A 16,858-nucleotide genomic window follows, 5' to 3' on the forward strand; every position below is an offset into this window, starting at 1 on the left:
TGTACCAGCTGGGAAGTCGCTCACTGCTTCCAGTACTACGATCTAGCCAGCCGTGTGGATTGGATTCTATTGGATTGGAACCAAGTTTTCTCACCCTGTATCACCTAGAGTAGAAACACCACAGGCTTTAAGAAGTTTTCAAAACAACAACAAGTTTTCCAGTGGGATGGACTCAGGGGCTGGAGAACCCTCTTAACCAGCAAAACCAGATTCTTGTGGTTAAAGAGCACAGGGAAGCACTAGCTGGTGGAGGGGAAGAGTGCTGCCTAAGGTGGCCAGAAATCCAAGAGGTTTCACCTGCCTCTGGGTGGAGAGGAGGGCAGATATTGGTTGCTGGAGGAAAGGCCTCTCCCTCCCCTTTTACCTGCCAATTAACAGACGCTAGAGAAATTCAATTCTTTATTAGAACTCTTTAGATCAATGTTTGCAAAATCACCCACAACCATCCCTTCCCCAGCTTCTGCCAGAAGCAGCAAGACTTAGATGAACAGAGCACTAGTAAGGTCTTCCACTTTATCCTTGCCTGGCTCCTGCTCCCGGGCCCGAAGTACTTTCATAACCCGGTAACCACACCCTGGGTAGCGTCAGGAGATCGTTGGGTCGCCGCCTCCCGGGCCACCGCGCTGGGGGACACCTGGGTCGCCGCCTCCCGGGCCACCGCGCTGGGGGACCGCTGGGTCGCCGCCTCCCGGGCCACCGCGCTGGGGGACCCCTGGGTCGCCGCCTCCCGGGCCACCGCGCTGGGGGACCCCTGGGTCGCCGCCTCGCGGGTCGCCCTCGGGGACCCCTGGGTCGCCGCCTCGCGGGTCGCCCTCGGGGACCCCTGGGTCGCCGCCTCGCGGGTCGCCCTCGGGGACCCCTGGGTCGCCGCCTCGCGGGTCGCCCTCGGGGACCCCTGGGTCGCCGCCTCGCGGGTCGCCCTCGGGGACCCCTGGGTCGCCGCCTCGCGGGTCGCCCTCGGGGACCCCTGGGTCGCCGCCTCGCGGGTCGCCCTCGGGGACCCCTGGGTCGCCGCCTCGCGGGCAGCCCTCGGGGACCCCTGGGTCGCCGCCTCGCGGGCAGCCCTCGGGGACCCCTGGGTCGCCGCCTCGCGGGCAGCCCTCGGGGACCCCTGGGTCGCCGCCTCGCGGGCAGCCCTCGGGGACCCCTGGGTCGCCGCCTCGCGGGCAGCCCTCGGGGACCCCTGGGTCGCCGCCTCGCGGGCAGCCCTCGGGGACCCCTGGGTCGCCGCCTCGCGGGCAGCCCTCGGGGACCCCTGGGTCGCCGCCTCGCGGGGAGCGTCGAGGGTCCGCTGGGTCACTGCATCCTGGGCAGGGGCCTTCTCTGAGCCTGCAAGAACAGTGTGGAGACTACCTATGTCCCCATACTCTTCCCACAAAAGGATTCATCGGTATGGGCTGGGGGTTGGGGTCCGGAACATGAGAGTACCGGATCAACTTGGCCTTGTAGATCCCTTTGCAAGAAGGAATCTTTCTCCTGGACGGACCAAGAGGATGATGAGACTGCTACCCAGTGACATCCAGGAAGCATCAAGATCCCTCCCAAGGAACCCCACGGCAAGCCCAAGGTGCCCCTAACTTACCCAGTTCCGTTCTTTGTGCCCGGAGTCGGCGATGATAGTCAGCCAAATTCATGATCATCTTGGATACATCTTTCTGGTAATCAGGCCGACCAAATATAAAGATCTCGGCCTCGCCCTCGGGGTCCCACTGATTAACGTGGAGTAGGGTCTGCGACACACACTCCACGTGCGGAATGTACTCTGCTCCTCGGCCTGGGAAGGAAGCAAAGAGGCTGTGAGGGGTGGGAGTTGGGAGGGGAAGGCGGCGGGAGGTGGCCGCGCTGGATTGCAGCGAGGGCCACCGGAGAGGCTTCCCTGGGGGAGTGGGGACCGCACTGGCCACCCCTCTCAGACCCACTTACCGAAGATCGCTTCAACTAGCCATGCCTCGAGATGAACTGTCTTCGGATTCTTTAGGTACTCAATGTGGAACCAGTAGGGCCGCTTGGTGAGGTTACCGAGCACCGTGAATAGCGTCCCCTCTCTCTGCTCCAAATGCACGAGCGTCGGAAACCGCCTGGGAGTGGCCATGCTGCTGCACGCCTTGCTGTGCGGCTGCCAACCCGAAGGCGGTGGTTGGGATCAGCTGCAGCAGTTGCGGCCTGGCCAGGGCCTTATTTCAAGGGCTTTTGGCAGGCCCCTCCCCCATCCGCGCCCTTTTCATTGGATTCCAGCCCTTGCCTCCCAAACCGGGAGGCTGGGGCTTCTTCCGGAGATACCCGAGAGCACCTGGTTGAGCACCTGGGCGCTCTGCGTGGGACCATTGCTCTGGACCCTCCCATTTCCCCAGGCGCTGGGAGCGCCCAATTGGAAGCTCTGTTTGGAGAGCTGGCCTCAGGGAGGGGAGGACGGCCCCAGAAAGGTAGGGAAGATCCGACGTGGAGACCACACCTTTTAGAGAAGCGAACTGATATGCGCGAAGGCACAAGTGCTTTCCAAAGGTTTTAATGCGACCAGCATTCCTGAGGCGTTGGAATGACTTTTTCATGGGAAACCTAATGAAATACATCGAAAAAGTAAAAGCTCTAGGAGTTAAAAAGGTCTTCAAGGGCTAAACTAAGTCCCACTTCCTCCTGAACCCTGACCACTGAGTTCCTTCCCCGGAGACCATCACATTTCCAGTTTCTTCTGTAACCTGTCCCAGACAGCTGAGCACACCACCCAGCACCAAATGGTCTATGTGGCTTGGACACCAGAGGGGAATCCATTGAAACTTTTTGGAAACTTTTTAAAATTCTCTAACACAATTTCTGTGTCTTGTTTTTCATGGTCTACCTTAACACATTATCCATTAACTGCTACTCAGGAAGGTAAAGCTATATTGCTTTTGAATCAGTAGTTGAGGTGTTAGGCCCAGACCCAGCAGTGAGAGATCCCCAGAACTCAGGCTCATCCTTGTATCCTCCATAGGAGTTCTGTAGGTCAAAGAAGTACGTGAAAAATTTATAGGTGTCTGTTAAGCCGAAAGTCTTGAGACCGGGGATCCCTGGATGGCTCAGCGGTTTGGCTCCTGCCTTTGGTCCGGGGCCTGATCCTGGTGTCCCGGGATCAGTCCCGCATTGGGCTCCCTGCGTGGATCCCGCTTCTCCCTCTACTTGTGTCTCTGCCTCCCTCCCATTCTCTCTCTCTTTCTCTCTCTCTGTCTCTAATAAATAAATAAAAATAAAATCTTAAAAAAAAAGTTTTCTTCTTCTTGATGTCATTAATCACTTTGTTGTTCAGGCGCTTTTCTTTTTAAAGTGCTTATTTTTCTATGTATATAAAGGAATACATACTCACCAACTGTGTAAATTTCTTTTCTGTACTTTCTGTACTTTCAAGCACTGCAGGGACTGTATCATTTCATCTTGACAGTATCGTCCCTTCAGTCTTAACTGCTCAAATCCAAGCTATTTACTTTCAGGCCCACCCTGCTGTGTATTACTAAAGCCCTTCCTGGTGTTGGATCCTGGGCTCTTGGATCCCATGACTTCCTTTCTTTTGTATGTGTGCATGTTTGGTTTTGTCCTTGTTTATTTTGTTTGTTCAGTAGATTTTACAGTAGTAGCAAGAGCATTTAGGCAGAAATTATTAAGTTGATATATAATCATCTCCAAGAGGATCCTCATGGTTTTTACCATACTGATCTTTCCAACTTTGTTTCTGGTTAGCTTCCAGGAATCTGAGGATGAGATAGGTGAATTGCAGGAAGGAAGAGGAAAATCAGAGGCGGAGTTGTGGGCACAATTAGTTCGGGCTAAACAAAGAAATAGAGATTGCAAGTTGATAACGAGACTGATGACACATGAACTAGAAAAATTAAAGGCAATTGTGGCAGTAGATGCTGATGTCTAATGTGCCAGGTTTATTAAAATGAGAAATATATATTTTTTCTGCTGGAACTTAAGAGCTGTAGGCAACAACAACAACAAAAATAAGCTTCAAGTGAATTTTTGAAATAAAATGTTTTCTTTCCTGGAACCAAGGGGAAAGGTGGTTTAGAGTTTCGAAGTTCACTTAGAAACTTCATAGCTATCTGTTTTCTAGCTATAATGTTCCTATAATTTTCAAAGGCTGTATAATTGTTTTGACAGTCTCATTCTACAGGACTTTAAAATTATGTTTATGACATATACAGTTATTTCATTATTGTTTCTTGCCTCTTCAGTTTTGGAGTCTAATTTAGATTAAAAAATTAGCTTTAAAAAGGAATCTTCAGTACTAAAAAGGTTAACCCTTTTCATTGCTCTTTACTACCTGCCTTAGCCATTTTTTTGTCTGTGTCTGGGGAGTGTATGGGTTGGAGAAGGTAGTAGGAGACTTCAGATAAGAGGTAAGGAATTTGGACTCTCAGTGATAGTTTACACTGGCCTTACTTACCCTGGGCTTCATTCAGCCTGAGAATCCAGAGGTTGTCTCACCAAGTTCCTGGTATTTGAGGCAATGGTTTCATTATTTTACTTCTCTTCAGAAAGAGACTGCCTTTCATTCCAATGGAGCCAATCTATTTTATTTTTTAAAAATGTTATTTATATTTTTAAAAGATTTTATTTATTTATTCATGAGAGACACAGAGGGAGGCAGAGACACAGAGGGAGAAGCAGGCTCTCTCAGCAAGGAGTCCAATCAATGCAGGCCTCTATCCCAGACCCCAGGATCACGCCCTTGACAGATGCTCAACCACTGAGCCACCCAGGCGTCCCTTAAATTTTATTTAAATTTAATTAATTAACATATTACACATATGTGTATTATTGGTTTCAGAAGTAGAGGTCAGTGATTCATCAGTTTTATATTACACCCAGTGCTTGTTAAATCACATGCCTTCCTTAATGCCCATCACCCAGTTACCCACCCACCCCCAGTGACCCTCAGTTTGTTTCCTATGATTAAGAGTCTCTTATGGTTTGTCTCCTCTGATTTTGTCTTGTTTTATTTTTCCCTCTCTTCCCTTATGATCCTCTGTTTTGTTTCTTAAATTCCACATATAACTGAGATCATATAATAATTGTCTTTTTCTGTCAAATCTATTGTTTTCTGAGGAAGAATGAATATTTTGAGGCCTTGCATGTTGAAAAATATTTTTATTCTATCCACACAGTAAGTTGGACTTTTGGCCTTAGAATTCTTTTTTTTTTTTTAATTTTTTTTTTTTTTTAATTTTTATTTATGATCGTCACAGATTGAGAGAGAGAGGCAGAGACACAGGCAGAGGGAGAAGCAGGCTCCATGCACCGGGAGCCCGATGTGGGATTCGATCCCGGGTTTCCAGGATCGCGCCCTGGGCCAAAGGCAGGCGCCAAACCGCTGCGCCACCCAGGGATCCCTGGCCTTAGAATTCTTGATTGAAATAATTTTTCCCTCAAAACTTCATGCTTTGGGGCACCTGGGTGGTTCAGTCAATTAAGCATCTACCTTTGGCTCAGGTCATGATATTGAAGTCCTGGGATTGAGCCCCATGTCGGGCTCCCTTCTTCTTCTTCTTCTTCTTTTTTTTTTTTTTTTTTTTTGATTGTTTTATTTTTTTTAAATTTTTTTAAAATAATTTTTTATTGGTGTTCAATTTACCAACATACAGAATAACACCCAGTGCTCATCCCGCCAAGTGTCGGGCTCCCTTCTTAGTGAGGAGCCTGCTTCTTCCTCTCCTGCTGCTCCTGCTTGCTTGTTCTCTCTCTGTTAAATAAATAAAATCTTTTTTAATATGATTTTATTTATTTATTCGAGAGAGAGAGAGAGAGAGAGAGAGAGGGAGAGAGAGACAGGCAGAGACACAGGCAGAGACACAGGCAGAGGGAGAAGCAGGCTCCATGCAGGGAGCCTGCCGTGGGACTCCATCCTGGGTGTCCAGGACCACACCCTGGGCTGAAGGCGGCGCTAAACCGATGAACCACCCAGGCTGCCCAAATAAATAAAATCTTAAAAAAATAAATAAAAGTTGTCAGCCAAAATTAACCCTGAGAGATTAAAATATCCAATTATTTCCCTACTTAGTAGAGATACTCAATGCAGAAGGACATAAACATTCTCTAAAAAAGAAAAGCAAATGAATTAAACAATAAGGAAATAAAGCTGGAGTGACAATGTTTAAGTAATATCTAGTAGACTTTAATGTGAATGGGATTAAGCAGGAAAATATCTTTATGTGAGAACATGTTAATCATGTTGTATCATAGTGTTCTCTTTAAGTCTCTTAGCTATCCAGCTTTCATTACCAATAGAACACAATGGTGTATGGCTGCTAGAAAGGGGTCCCAAGATGGCAACTGAAAATCAGATAGATTTTGAAATTTTTAAATTCTGATTTCATTGTTTATTTAAAGATGTATTTATTTATTTGGGAGAGAGAATACAAGCAGAGAGGAGGGGAGAATATGAGCAGGGAGAGGGAGAAGCTAACCCCCCCATGAGCAGGGGACCCAAACAATGCAGGGCTTGATCCCAGGACACTGGGATCATGACCTGAGCTGAAGGCAGATACTTAACCGACCGAATGAACCAGGCATCCCCCACTGATTTCATTTTTTAAATTAAACCTTTTTATTTTTGGACAATTGTAAATTCACATATAGTTGTAGAATTTTTTTTTTTTTTAAGTAGGTGCCACACTCATGGAATCCAACATGGGGCTTGAACTGACAATCCTGAAATCAAGACCTGAGTGGAGATCAAGAGTAGGTCCCTCAATGGACTGAGCCACCCAGGTGCCCCCACATTTTTTTTTTTGTAATAAAAAAATACAGAGAGCTCCCATGTACTCTTACTCGGTTTCCTCCTATGGTAACATCTTGCAAACCTATAGTACAATATCGCAACCAGGATATCAACATTAATGCAGTCAAGACACAGAATGTTTCTATCATGTGAATCCCCCATCTTGCCCTTTGCTAGCCATACCCACTTCCTTTCAGTCCCCATCCCCTCTTTGATTCTAGCAACCACTTCTCTGTTCTTCTGTTTAATAATTATGTCATTTTAAGAATGTTGTATAAATGGAATTATATAATATATAAACTTTTAAGATTGGCATTTTTTCTCCCACTTACTATTATTCTGTGGAGATTCATCCAGGTTGTTTCTATTAACTGTTTTCTTTTATTGTTGAGTAATATTCCATGGTAAGCTATATCACAGTTTGTTTAACCATTCACTTGTTAAAGGACACGTGTGTTGTTTCCAGCTTTTTGCTATTACAGGTAAAGTTGCTATGAACCCTCTTGTGCAAGTTTTTGTGTGGACATATGTTTTCATTTCTCTTGGGCAAATATGTAGGAGAGTAATTGCTAGGTCACGTGTAACTCTATGTTTAGTTGTTTGAGGAACTGTGAGACTGTCTCTAGAGTTGCTGTACCATTTTACCTTCCCATCAGCAATGTATGAGTGATTTGGTTTCTCTGAAACCTCACTTTAGGGTTGTCCCTATTTTTAATTTTAGTTATTCTGATAGTTGTGTAGTGATATCGCATTTAGTTTTTTTTTTTAATTTTTTTTAATTTTTATTTATTTATGGTAGTCACAGAGAGAGAGAGAGGCAGAAACACAGGCAGAGGGAGAAGCGGGCAGAGGAAGCACCAGGAGCCCGACGTGGGACTCGATCCCGGGTCTCCAGGATCGCGCCCTGGGCCAAAAGCAGGCGCTAAACCGCTGCGCCACCCAAGGATCCCCGCATTTAGGTTTTAATTCACACTTCCCTAACAGCAAATGATGATGAACATCTTTTCATTATTAGGCATCTGTATATCCCATTTAGTGAAATATCTCTTTGTCTTTTATTTATTGTCTAATTGTATTATTTTTTACTATTGAGTTTGAGAGTTCTTTATGTATTCTCGGTATTAGTTCTTTGTTATATATGTGGTTTGCAAATATTTTCTCCCAATTATAGTTTGCCTTTTCGTCTTCTCAACAGATTCTAAACAAACTTTTTATTTTAGATGAGATCCAATTGATCAATATTTTTCTTTTTTTTAAATCCAACTTTTTTAAAGTTTTTTTTTTTTTTTTTAAGATTTCATTTATTTATTCATCACACACACACACACACAGAGAGAGAGAGAGAGAGAGAGAGAGACAGAGACACAGGCAGAGGGAGGAAGTAGGCTCCATGCAAGGAGCCTGATGTGGGACTAGATCCTTGGTCTCCAGGATCACACCCCAGGCTGCAGGCGGTGCTAAACCGCTGCGCCACCCGGGCTGCCCTGATAATTTAAATTTAAAAATAGTCCAGTATCTACAAAAACATCTTGCTGGCATTTTGATAGGGATTGCATTAAGCCTGTATATCAATTTGGAGAGAACTGATAGAGATCAGGATGGAAGCAAAGGGGCTTACTCATCTGGGGAGGTATGGAAGCATCTGAGATGGAGAGAAAGTGGTTGGAGGTTAGACTTGAGGCTTCACAACCCCTTTGGAAACACACTACTTCCTGGTGGCTGAGACCGTAGGTGGATCCAGAAGGCACAACACTCTTTGGAAGTTGCTAATTGATTTCCACAGGCCTAGTGATGCCCCACAGGTGTGTTTTGTTTTACTCATACCATTTCTTCTTCTAACTTTTAAGTCAGGCTACATTATAGAAATGGGAGATTTCACATAAAAATCAGAATCGGGCAGATCTGGGGCTCAGAACCCTGTATGGCAATTGACCAATTGTAATTAATAGTCTCTTTTTTATTTGGGGACTGGGAGGAGGGATCTGGGGGAGTCAGGGATAAGGCAGGCTGTTTAAAGGATTCTCTCATATTGAAAAGGTATGGATTCCAAGATGTTAAAATGGCATGTATTGTTATACAGAGCTTGAAAGCACTCATTAGAAAACTTGCTAATTACATTTCACTTTTCTATTTACTGGTTTTTATCTTCTGGATGTGATTTTAAATAGATAGTTGAGGTATCCACAACCTTGCTACCCAGAATTGATCTGTTAACTAGCAGTATCAGCATTTCCTGGGAAACTGTTTAAATGAGGACTCTTAGGCCTGCCCCAGACTTAGTGAATCTGCATTTTAACAAGATTCCCAGGTAACTGTTTTATACATTTAAGCTTGAGATGCTCTCCTCTCTAATATTTCAGGGTGTATTACCTAAAAATCCAGGAAACAACAGATTCTAGTTGGCTGGAGTATATATAGCTGATGTCAGAGAGATTATTGCCTGTGCTCATCTCAAAGATTTTTATGGTTTCAGGTTTCACATTTAGGTCATTAATACATTTTGAGTTTATTTTTGTGTATAGGGTAAGAAGGTGGTCGTTTCATTCTTTTGCATATTACTGTCCAGTTTTCCCAACACTTTGTTGAAGAGACTATATTTTTCCCACTGGATATTGTTCCTGCTTTGTTGAAGATTTTATTTTATTTTTTTTATTTTTTATTTTTTTTTGAAGATTTTTTTTTAAAGATTTATTTATTTATTTATGATAGACATAGAGAGAGAGAGAGAGGCAGAGACACAGGAGGAGGGAGAAGCAGGCTCCATGCCGGGAGCCCGACGTGGGACTCGATCCCGGAACTCCATCCCGGGACTCGATCCCGGGACTGCAGGATCGCGCCCTGGGCCAAAGGCTGGCGCTAAACCGCTGAGCCACCCAGGGATTCCCTGCTTTGTTGAAGATTAATTGACCATACAGTTGTGGGTTTATTTTTGAGTTTTCTATTCTATTCCATTGATCTATGTGTCTATTTTTATGCCAGTATCATACCATTTTGATTACTACTGCTTTGTAATATAACTTGAAATCTGGAATTGTGATACCTCCTATTTTTCTTTTTCAAGATTGCTCTGGCTGTTCGAAGCCTTTTGTGTAGTTTTATACAAATGTTAAGATTTTTTTTGTTTTAGTTCTGTGAATAACGCTGTTGGTATTTTGATAGGGATTGTATTGAGGCATTTTATTTTTAAATATACTATTTTACAATAAAATAACTACTGAAGTCCAGCACAAAAATTCTTCCCAATTTCAGCACCCAATCAAATGATTTTTTTTTCTTTCTTTTTTTTTTATTCAATTAAGTATAAAGAGCTTCAGTCACATTACTTGGAGACCATTTTACCCACTGCACTGTTTGGCTGCCAGTCTCTTGTCTCTCTCTTCAGCAGTGGTGAGGTAGATACACTTTCTAAAGGGAAGAGAAATTGATGGTTTATTGCCTTTGCCAATAACAAAAGTGTTGGGGAGCTAGGTAGCAAAGATACTGCCACTGGCATCTTTCACATGAACTACATGAAAAAACAAAACAAAACAAAAAAGGATGTCTCTATTGGTGATCACACCAATTCTTCCCAGGTTAGCACCTCTGGTCACCATATAAAGATTACCAGTATTAAACTTGATGAAATCAGTAATCTTTCCAGTCTATAAGTCAATCTAAATGGTGTCTTTCACCTTGATAATGGGATCAGGATAGCTGATACTGTGAGCATCATGGCTCACCAGATGAGGGATTCCTTTTGTTCTTACAAAGATCTTTCTCACTTTACACAATTTATACTTGGTCTCCTTAGGTGTAATCCAATGAACAGAAAAGCAACCCTTGCTGGAAGTTCTCCCCAATCTTATCAATGCTGATGACATCCATAAAACCAGCAGGATAGGTTACTATCAGTTTGAACCTTGCCATCATTCTTAATAAAATGTTGTATACAGATCTCCTTTAGTACATCTTCTGCTAGGGCATACTTAAGTTTGTTCCTTAGGAAAATGATGAGAGGAAGACATTCTCTCAGATTATGGGGACCAGTAGATGAATGAGGAGCAAACACACTGGTCAATTTATCCAGCATCCAGTGGTTTGGAGCTGCTACATGCTTCAGAAGCTTCTTAGGACCATAAGCCATGGTTGTGCTAGGCATGAAAAGAGTGTGGTTTTGTTTTTCAGATGTTCAAAGGACATTTTTGAAAAACAATAGATCAATAAATAGCCAGAGTATTAAGAATTCTCCTGTCCTTTCATTGATAATTATTTCTGTGGGTCTCCATTTTATATAAATGAGATACTCTTAAATATGGTTAATGAGCCAAATGGTCTTCTGGTTTATTCAAGGCAGTATATAAATGGAAGCCAACAAAATCTAATAGTAAATTTGGATTGAATATTGTATATCAATTCAATATCATAATAGAAGCAACTTAAAATCTTTTGTAAATAAAATGTAAATAAGCAGAGTATCATCTAGTCTATTGAAGAGTTCCCAGTATACTTACTCTGTGTCCTAGCTTGGTTGTCCTCCCCAAATTTGAAGGTGTGGATGCTTGGAGTCCCCTCCCCCATGGGTTACAGTGAGAAGTCAGAAATAGGGTATTGCAAAAGTCAAGGAAGGATACAGAAGCAGAAGTCCTCCTTCAGCAAAGTGTCAGTCAGTGATTGTCGTTGCTCCGGGATCCGAAAGAAGCCTTGAGGTTAAGCTGTCTGAATAATCTAGGCCTCCAGGAAAGGGCAGCATTTGCTCTGAGATATAGAGTCTTTTTTTTTTTTTTTTTTAAGATTTTATTTATTTATTTGAGAGGGAGAGGGGAAGAGAGAGAGAGGGAGAGAGATCATGAGCAGGGAGAGGGGTAGAGAGAGAAGTAGACTCTCCACTGAGCAGGGAGCCAGATGAACGACTCCATTCCAGGACCCTGAGATCATGACCTGAGCTCAAGGCAAACGCTTAACACTGAGCTACCCAGGCACCCGGAGTCTTGGTGGGTCACCAATCCCAGGTTTCCCCAGAGCCCCACGAAAAGAGCTTATCTTTCCTTGGACCACTGCCTGGGTAAAGCTGAGGCCGGGGCAAAAGTTGAAATTGAAGTGGACGGGGAAATGGAGGTGGATCCTCCTCTCAGGGTCCCCTTGCTGAAAATACTCTGCAAATGCCAGTCGCATCTGCAGCCGCACACCTGTGGGTCTACAGGTGACACACCTCCAGGTGTTGCTGCTGGTACTCATCTTCCATGTAAGAAGTGGTCCAGGACCTCTCCCTGGGAGAGAACCTTGCATCTGTGACCCTCATTGCAGTCCTGCCTGAAGTATCAAACTGAGCTTAGGGCCAGGCTCTGTGGGCTCCATTCTGCCGCCCTTTGGGACCCTGACCAGCAACCCTCCTCTTATCAGCCGCCCTGTGGGGGATGCATGCGGGGCTGAGAGCCTCTGCCCTCTCCCTGAGCGTGCTCTCCTTGGGCTCTTTTGTACTTGAAAGTGGCAGACACACTGGGGACAGAGACATCGCTGCCTGTGGCACAACAAGCTAGTCAAGCGGCTGCTGCAGATCGTGGCCGGCAGGCATATCCACAGCCACTTCTCATGTGAGGGCTTGCAATGTGAAGCTTCTCTCTGCTCCCCAACCCTGCTGCCCTGTGTTGGCTCGAGGTCTGGCAGGACACTGTCTTCAGAAGCTGAGGAGCTGGAGACAGGAAGCAAATCCAAAGGCAGCTGCCTGAAAGGGGTCGTTGGGCCCCAGCTGGGGTGAGGGAGGCTGTCCTTATAGGGACAAAAAAAAAAAAAAAAAAAAAAAAAAAATGCCGGCCTAGAGCCAGCCACGAGTGATGCGGGTGTACACCCAGAGACAAGCCAGGACTTCTTGACTGAAGCCAAGAAGCCAGGGAGAATTGCCTGGAGGCTGAGTTCTGCTGTGGATGTGTTTATAGCCCCCAAGCCAAAGTTCCTGAGGTTGGGCCATGCTTCCCCTGTGCAACCCTTGGAAAGGCTCCAGGAGATGGGCAAAAATCTTAGCCAAGGGGGCAGAGAGAGGGAGGAGAGGATGGACTGGTCAAGCTTATCTGGGCTGCGGTGACAACTCTGGGCTTGGGAAACCATTTCCTCCAAACTTGTGTAAAATCCCATGCTGAGGATCCCACAGAGATGCTGGCCTTCAACAGCCTTTTCCTGAGAAAGGCAGGGGTGGAATGAGTGTTAATGGGACTACATTTTCTGCTGCAGCAACCCTAGGATTCTTAAGCCAAGATGAGGGTCATCTTGGACAAAGTGGAGGGGCTTCCCAACAGTTCCTGGATGGTGACCAAATAAAGGCCACTGTGTGTTTTTAGGTTGGAAGGTGTGACCCTGTGAAGACTGGTTGCCAACATCTACTCTGGTGTCTCCTCCAGCCCATAGTGGCATACTTAGCAGTGGGTGGCGAGAAGCCTTTGGATCCAGGTCCAGGTGTAGCTGACTAGAATGTGCTGCCAGTTTCCAGAAAGCTCAGAGAACAAGCCCTGGGTACCTCTGACACATCTGAATTTTGGCACTTGGCACTTACCAGCTTTGCCTCTGAGGTCCGTGGTATGATATAGGACATTCATGAGCCCTCTGCAAACCTCTTTTCACTATGCCATCCAACAGTCTAAGTACTCAAAAGTGGGAGAGAGAGAGGTGATGGCGGGTGTGATTGTGGTGATGGCCTCAGAGCCTCTGGATGGGGTTCCCACCTGATTAAAAGGAAAAGCTGCAAAGAGGTAATATTTGGAATTGAGTGAATTTCCTATGTCTTCATTTCATGCATACTCAGAAAAGTTATCTGGGCCAGGCTGGGACGCTAAAGGGAGACATGTAAACAATTGCATCCTGGGAGATAACAAAACTACAGTAGATATCCCTCAAGCAAGAAGGAGTTGGTAGTGGCACAATTTTGAGGAGTGGCTAAGGAGAGGGAGCTAACTCCCCTTAGTAAATCACACTACTACTAGCCAATCAGACCCCCAAACCAGCAGTTTGTGAATCTACAATCGAAATGTGTAAATGAAAAAGCAGTGAGGCCTCCATAGTCACTTATCCCAGGGGCCAGGCCTGGGATTACTGGGGACTCATTGACAGCAGTGGGGAAACCAGTTCTTATAAGCTGCTGTTGTGACACCTGTGCTGATTTAATTGTACATGAGTTTTTTTTTTTTTTTTTTTTTTTTTAGAAGGGACATTAGTCATTACCATTTAATATTTTTTGATGGTCATACTTTCTGAACCAAAAATTTAAATCGTGGTTATTTATCTTCTAAGTCTGTAAAGTTTTACAAGTTTGAAATAAGTTTGTATAGTTATGAAGGCTTGTTTTTAATACCCCCCAAGTTGGATATAATTCCTGTGCCCCTCTGCTTTAAATACTATATTGATGGGGTGCCTGGCTGGTTTAGTGGGTGTAGCATGCAACTCTTGATCTTGGGGCCGTGAGTTCAAGTCCCATGTTGGGTGTGGAGATTGCTTAAAAATAGAATCTTTAAAATAGATTTTAAAGAAATCTCGCTCCGCCAGCGACGGGTACTATATTGAATTTCCATTCAAAGAAATGGTGTATAGGAGGAGGGGGGAGAGTGATTTAAAAAGCATGATAAGGAAATTCTCACTGAGGAGATAGGTTATACTTTTTTTCCCTCCAGTAAAGTTACTTTTTATTAGCTATCCGACACACAATTACTTCTTCTCCCTTCCTCTAAAATTCAAAACCACGGGGGTGGGGGTGGGGGGAGTGTTGGCTGGCTTAGTTGGTACAGCATGGGACTCTCCATCTCACAGCCATGAGTTCAGGCTCCACTTGGGACTTCAACTCAGGACCCTGAGATTATGACCTGAGCTGAAACCAAGAACTGGATGCTCAACTGACTGAACCACCTCGGCGCCCCAAGAACCCAGTTTTTTGCCTGAATGTGAAGAAGTTTGCCTCAAGAGATAGTCATAATAGCTGATGGGATTGTATATTACCAGAACATGGTCTTGGGAAAAGTCAGCTTCATTTCCACATCTATGAAGCCATAAAACATTGAAATCATACTCTCATTGTATGAATCTAGTGCATCACTTCAAGCAGTATGTTTTTTAAATGAATAAACTATTTGGAGGCTGAAGTCTGGTCTATACAGGAGTGCCGGGGTGACTCTTTTTCTGGCGTAGGTCATGATCTCAGGGTCCTGGAACTGAGACCCACTCTAGGCCCCATGCTCCACAGGAAGTCTGCTTGAGGATTCTCCTTCTCCCTCTGTCCTTACCCATGCTCCCTGGCTCTCTCTCAAATAAATAAAAAAAAAAAAAAAAAAAAAAAAATCTAGCCTCTACAGTTTGGACCCAAGTAGCCAGGTGGGGCACACATGAGTTTTGAAATCAGGATAGATTTAAAGATTCCAGACTTAGCGGCTTCAAGGAAGGTGAACAGTAAGGGCAGTTTAGCGACCCTATCACATTCCTTGCAGATAAGGAATTTCCAAATTTCCTTTTCACCTCTGTTAAATGGCAGTTATTACTCCTGCGTCCTCGGGGGTTGTAGGCGTCTGGGCAAAGCCAAGCCTCGGGGTTTGGCCCCCCTCAGGCCCACGGGAAGTGGAACCCTCCTCTGGAACGTGGAGGCAGGCACTCGATTTGGCAGCTCCCTGGAGATCTCTCACCCTGCGGCTTTGCACTTTCGTCTTTCCGGGGTTCTGGCCCAGTCATTCGTTCCCAGGGTTAGACCTGACGCTGCCCTCGTCCCAAGCACTCCCAAGGCCAAGAGCTTCCGGAGGGGAGAAACCTTTGTGAGGCGGGATAGCGCTGCCCGCACCCGGCGGGTGGTCACGTGTGAGGGCCGCGCAGGCGGGCCAGGCCGGCGTTCAGGGAGCGAGACTCGGCGCGGGGGGCGGGGCTTGCCGTGGGCGGCCCCGCCCAGCGCTCGACTCCCAGCGCCGTGGCCCGGCGACTCCGTCAGGCCTAGCCTCGTTGGCAGCGTGACTGGTTTTGAGGCACGCCGGATGGGGACGCTGCCAGGACGGAAAGATATTCCACCATGGGTGAAAGTTCCGGAAGACTTGAAAGACCCCGAGGTGTTGCAGGTCCAGACGCAGCTCTTGGAAGCTATGTTTGGTGAGTGAGCCCAATCCTGACCTGGGTGCCCTGCCGCGGGCGTCTGGGTCTCCGCGGGCCTGAGCGCCCATGTTCTCTATCCCAAACAGGCCCAGCTGGATCTCGAATCCCGTACATCGAGCAAGTGAGCAAAGTCATGCTCGAGCTAAAGGTTCTGGAATCCTCGGGCCTCACCGAGGTCTTGGTTTATGGCTCTTACTTGTACAAGCTCAGGGCCAAGTGGATGCTCCAGTCCATGGCTGAGTGGCACCGCCAGCGACGGGAACGAGGTGAAAGGCCTGGCGACGTGCTTTTGGCATGGGGACTCGTGGGGGTCGTTTTATTTCTTCTCCTGCAGTCCTTCTCACCCCTCACCCCTGCTCTTCTCCCCGCAAAAACCCCCACCCCAGGCATCACCCCAGGCTCTCTATAACTGGGCTGCTGCTGAGACGACTTTAATACGGTCTGTTGTTCCTAGAGACCGTGGGGTAAGACTAGGATGAGAGATGGCCTGGCCTCCTAAGGAAAGGTTATCTGAGACCTGTTCCCAGTTCTCCCCCTCCCTCCCAACACTCCCCTCTAGCTTCTTAGGGTAGGTTGGAATGGGCTCACTGGCCCCACCTTCTGATGTTCCCAAGAATTCCAGGTGCAGAATGCCAAGCTGGGAAGTCCCAGAAACCGACCTTGAAAGAGGCTGAGAACTGTCCAGGCTCTTATCTTCTCCCCTTATGCACACTTTGTTGCTTTCTGGTGCAGGGATGCTCAAACTTGAGGATGCCATGAAAGCCCTACAGCTAGGTCCTTGGATGAAGTGAAGCCAGTTTGCCACCAAGATACCTGGAATCAGGATTTGAAGAGTAGATTGTTGTCTCCAGAGCTGGGATGTATATGGTCTGGTTGAAATTCTGCTCCAGCCTGACAGGGAAAAACCAGCTGATTTTGGGTCTCTGCCTTTGTCTGAGTCCTAATGTGGCTTCTCCCCTACCCCCCAAATTTGCTAATTAAAGGATAACATTTTAAATAAATAGTGCCTTGATGTTG

The 16,858-nt window shown here is 46.1% G+C and overlaps 2 protein-coding genes and 1 pseudogene across 2 annotated transcripts; 1 reads left to right on the forward strand and 2 right to left on the reverse strand.

The window, feature by feature from the left end:
• Nucleotides 1–553: 553 nt before the first annotated feature.
• Nucleotides 554–2,147, reverse strand: KHDC3L (KH domain containing 3 like, subcortical maternal complex member). Its single transcript, XM_041747539.1, has 3 exons — nt 1,924–2,147; nt 1,583–1,774; nt 554–1,329 (listed from the first exon to the last, which is right to left on the reverse strand). Exons 1-3 carry the CDS (start codon nt 2,090–2,092, stop codon nt 554–556), a joined length of 1,137 nt encoding a protein of 378 aa, XP_041603473.1. The 5' UTR covers nt 2,093–2,147.
• Nucleotides 2,148–10,089: 7,942 nt separating this feature from the next.
• LOC121497359 lies at nt 10,090–10,877 on the reverse strand (annotated as a pseudogene).
• A 4,849-nt stretch (nt 10,878–15,726) lies between these two features.
• DPPA5 (developmental pluripotency associated 5) lies at nt 15,727–16,632 on the forward strand. Its single transcript, XM_041743923.1, has 3 exons — nt 15,727–15,838; nt 15,928–16,107; nt 16,574–16,632. Exons 1-3 carry the CDS (start codon nt 15,727–15,729, stop codon nt 16,630–16,632), a joined length of 351 nt encoding a protein of 116 aa, XP_041599857.1.
• Nucleotides 16,633–16,858: the final 226 nt, after the last annotated feature.

The sequence above is a fragment of the Vulpes lagopus genome, chromosome 1, assembly GCF_018345385.1.
Source record: "Vulpes lagopus strain Blue_001 chromosome 1, ASM1834538v1, whole genome shotgun sequence".
Taxonomy (NCBI): domain Eukaryota; kingdom Metazoa; phylum Chordata; class Mammalia; order Carnivora; family Canidae; genus Vulpes; species Vulpes lagopus.

Bases quoted from the DNA above. Each gene is read 5' to 3' on its own strand.
- KHDC3L (XM_041747539.1), bottom strand. From the start codon at position 2,092: ATGGCCACTCCCAGGCGGTTTCCGACGCTCGTGCATTTGGAGCAGAGA. The intron at 1,775-1,923 runs GTAAGTGGGTCT...CTTCCTTCCCAG, and splicing joins GCTAGTTGAAGCGATCTTCG to GCCGAGGAGCAGAGTACATT. The intron at 1,330-1,582 runs GTAAGTTAGGGG...CTGTTCTTGCAG, and splicing joins GGCACAAAGAACGGAACTGG to GCTCAGAGAAGGCCCCTGCC.
- DPPA5 (XM_041743923.1), top strand. From the start codon at position 15,727: ATGGGGACGCTGCCAGGACGGAAAGATATTCCACCATGGGTGAAAGTT. The intron at 15,839-15,927 runs GTGAGTGAGCCC...TATCCCAAACAG, and splicing joins GCTCTTGGAAGCTATGTTTG to GCCCAGCTGGATCTCGAATC. The intron at 16,108-16,573 runs GTGAAAGGCCTG...TTTCTGGTGCAG, and splicing joins CCGCCAGCGACGGGAACGAG to GGATGCTCAAACTTGAGGAT.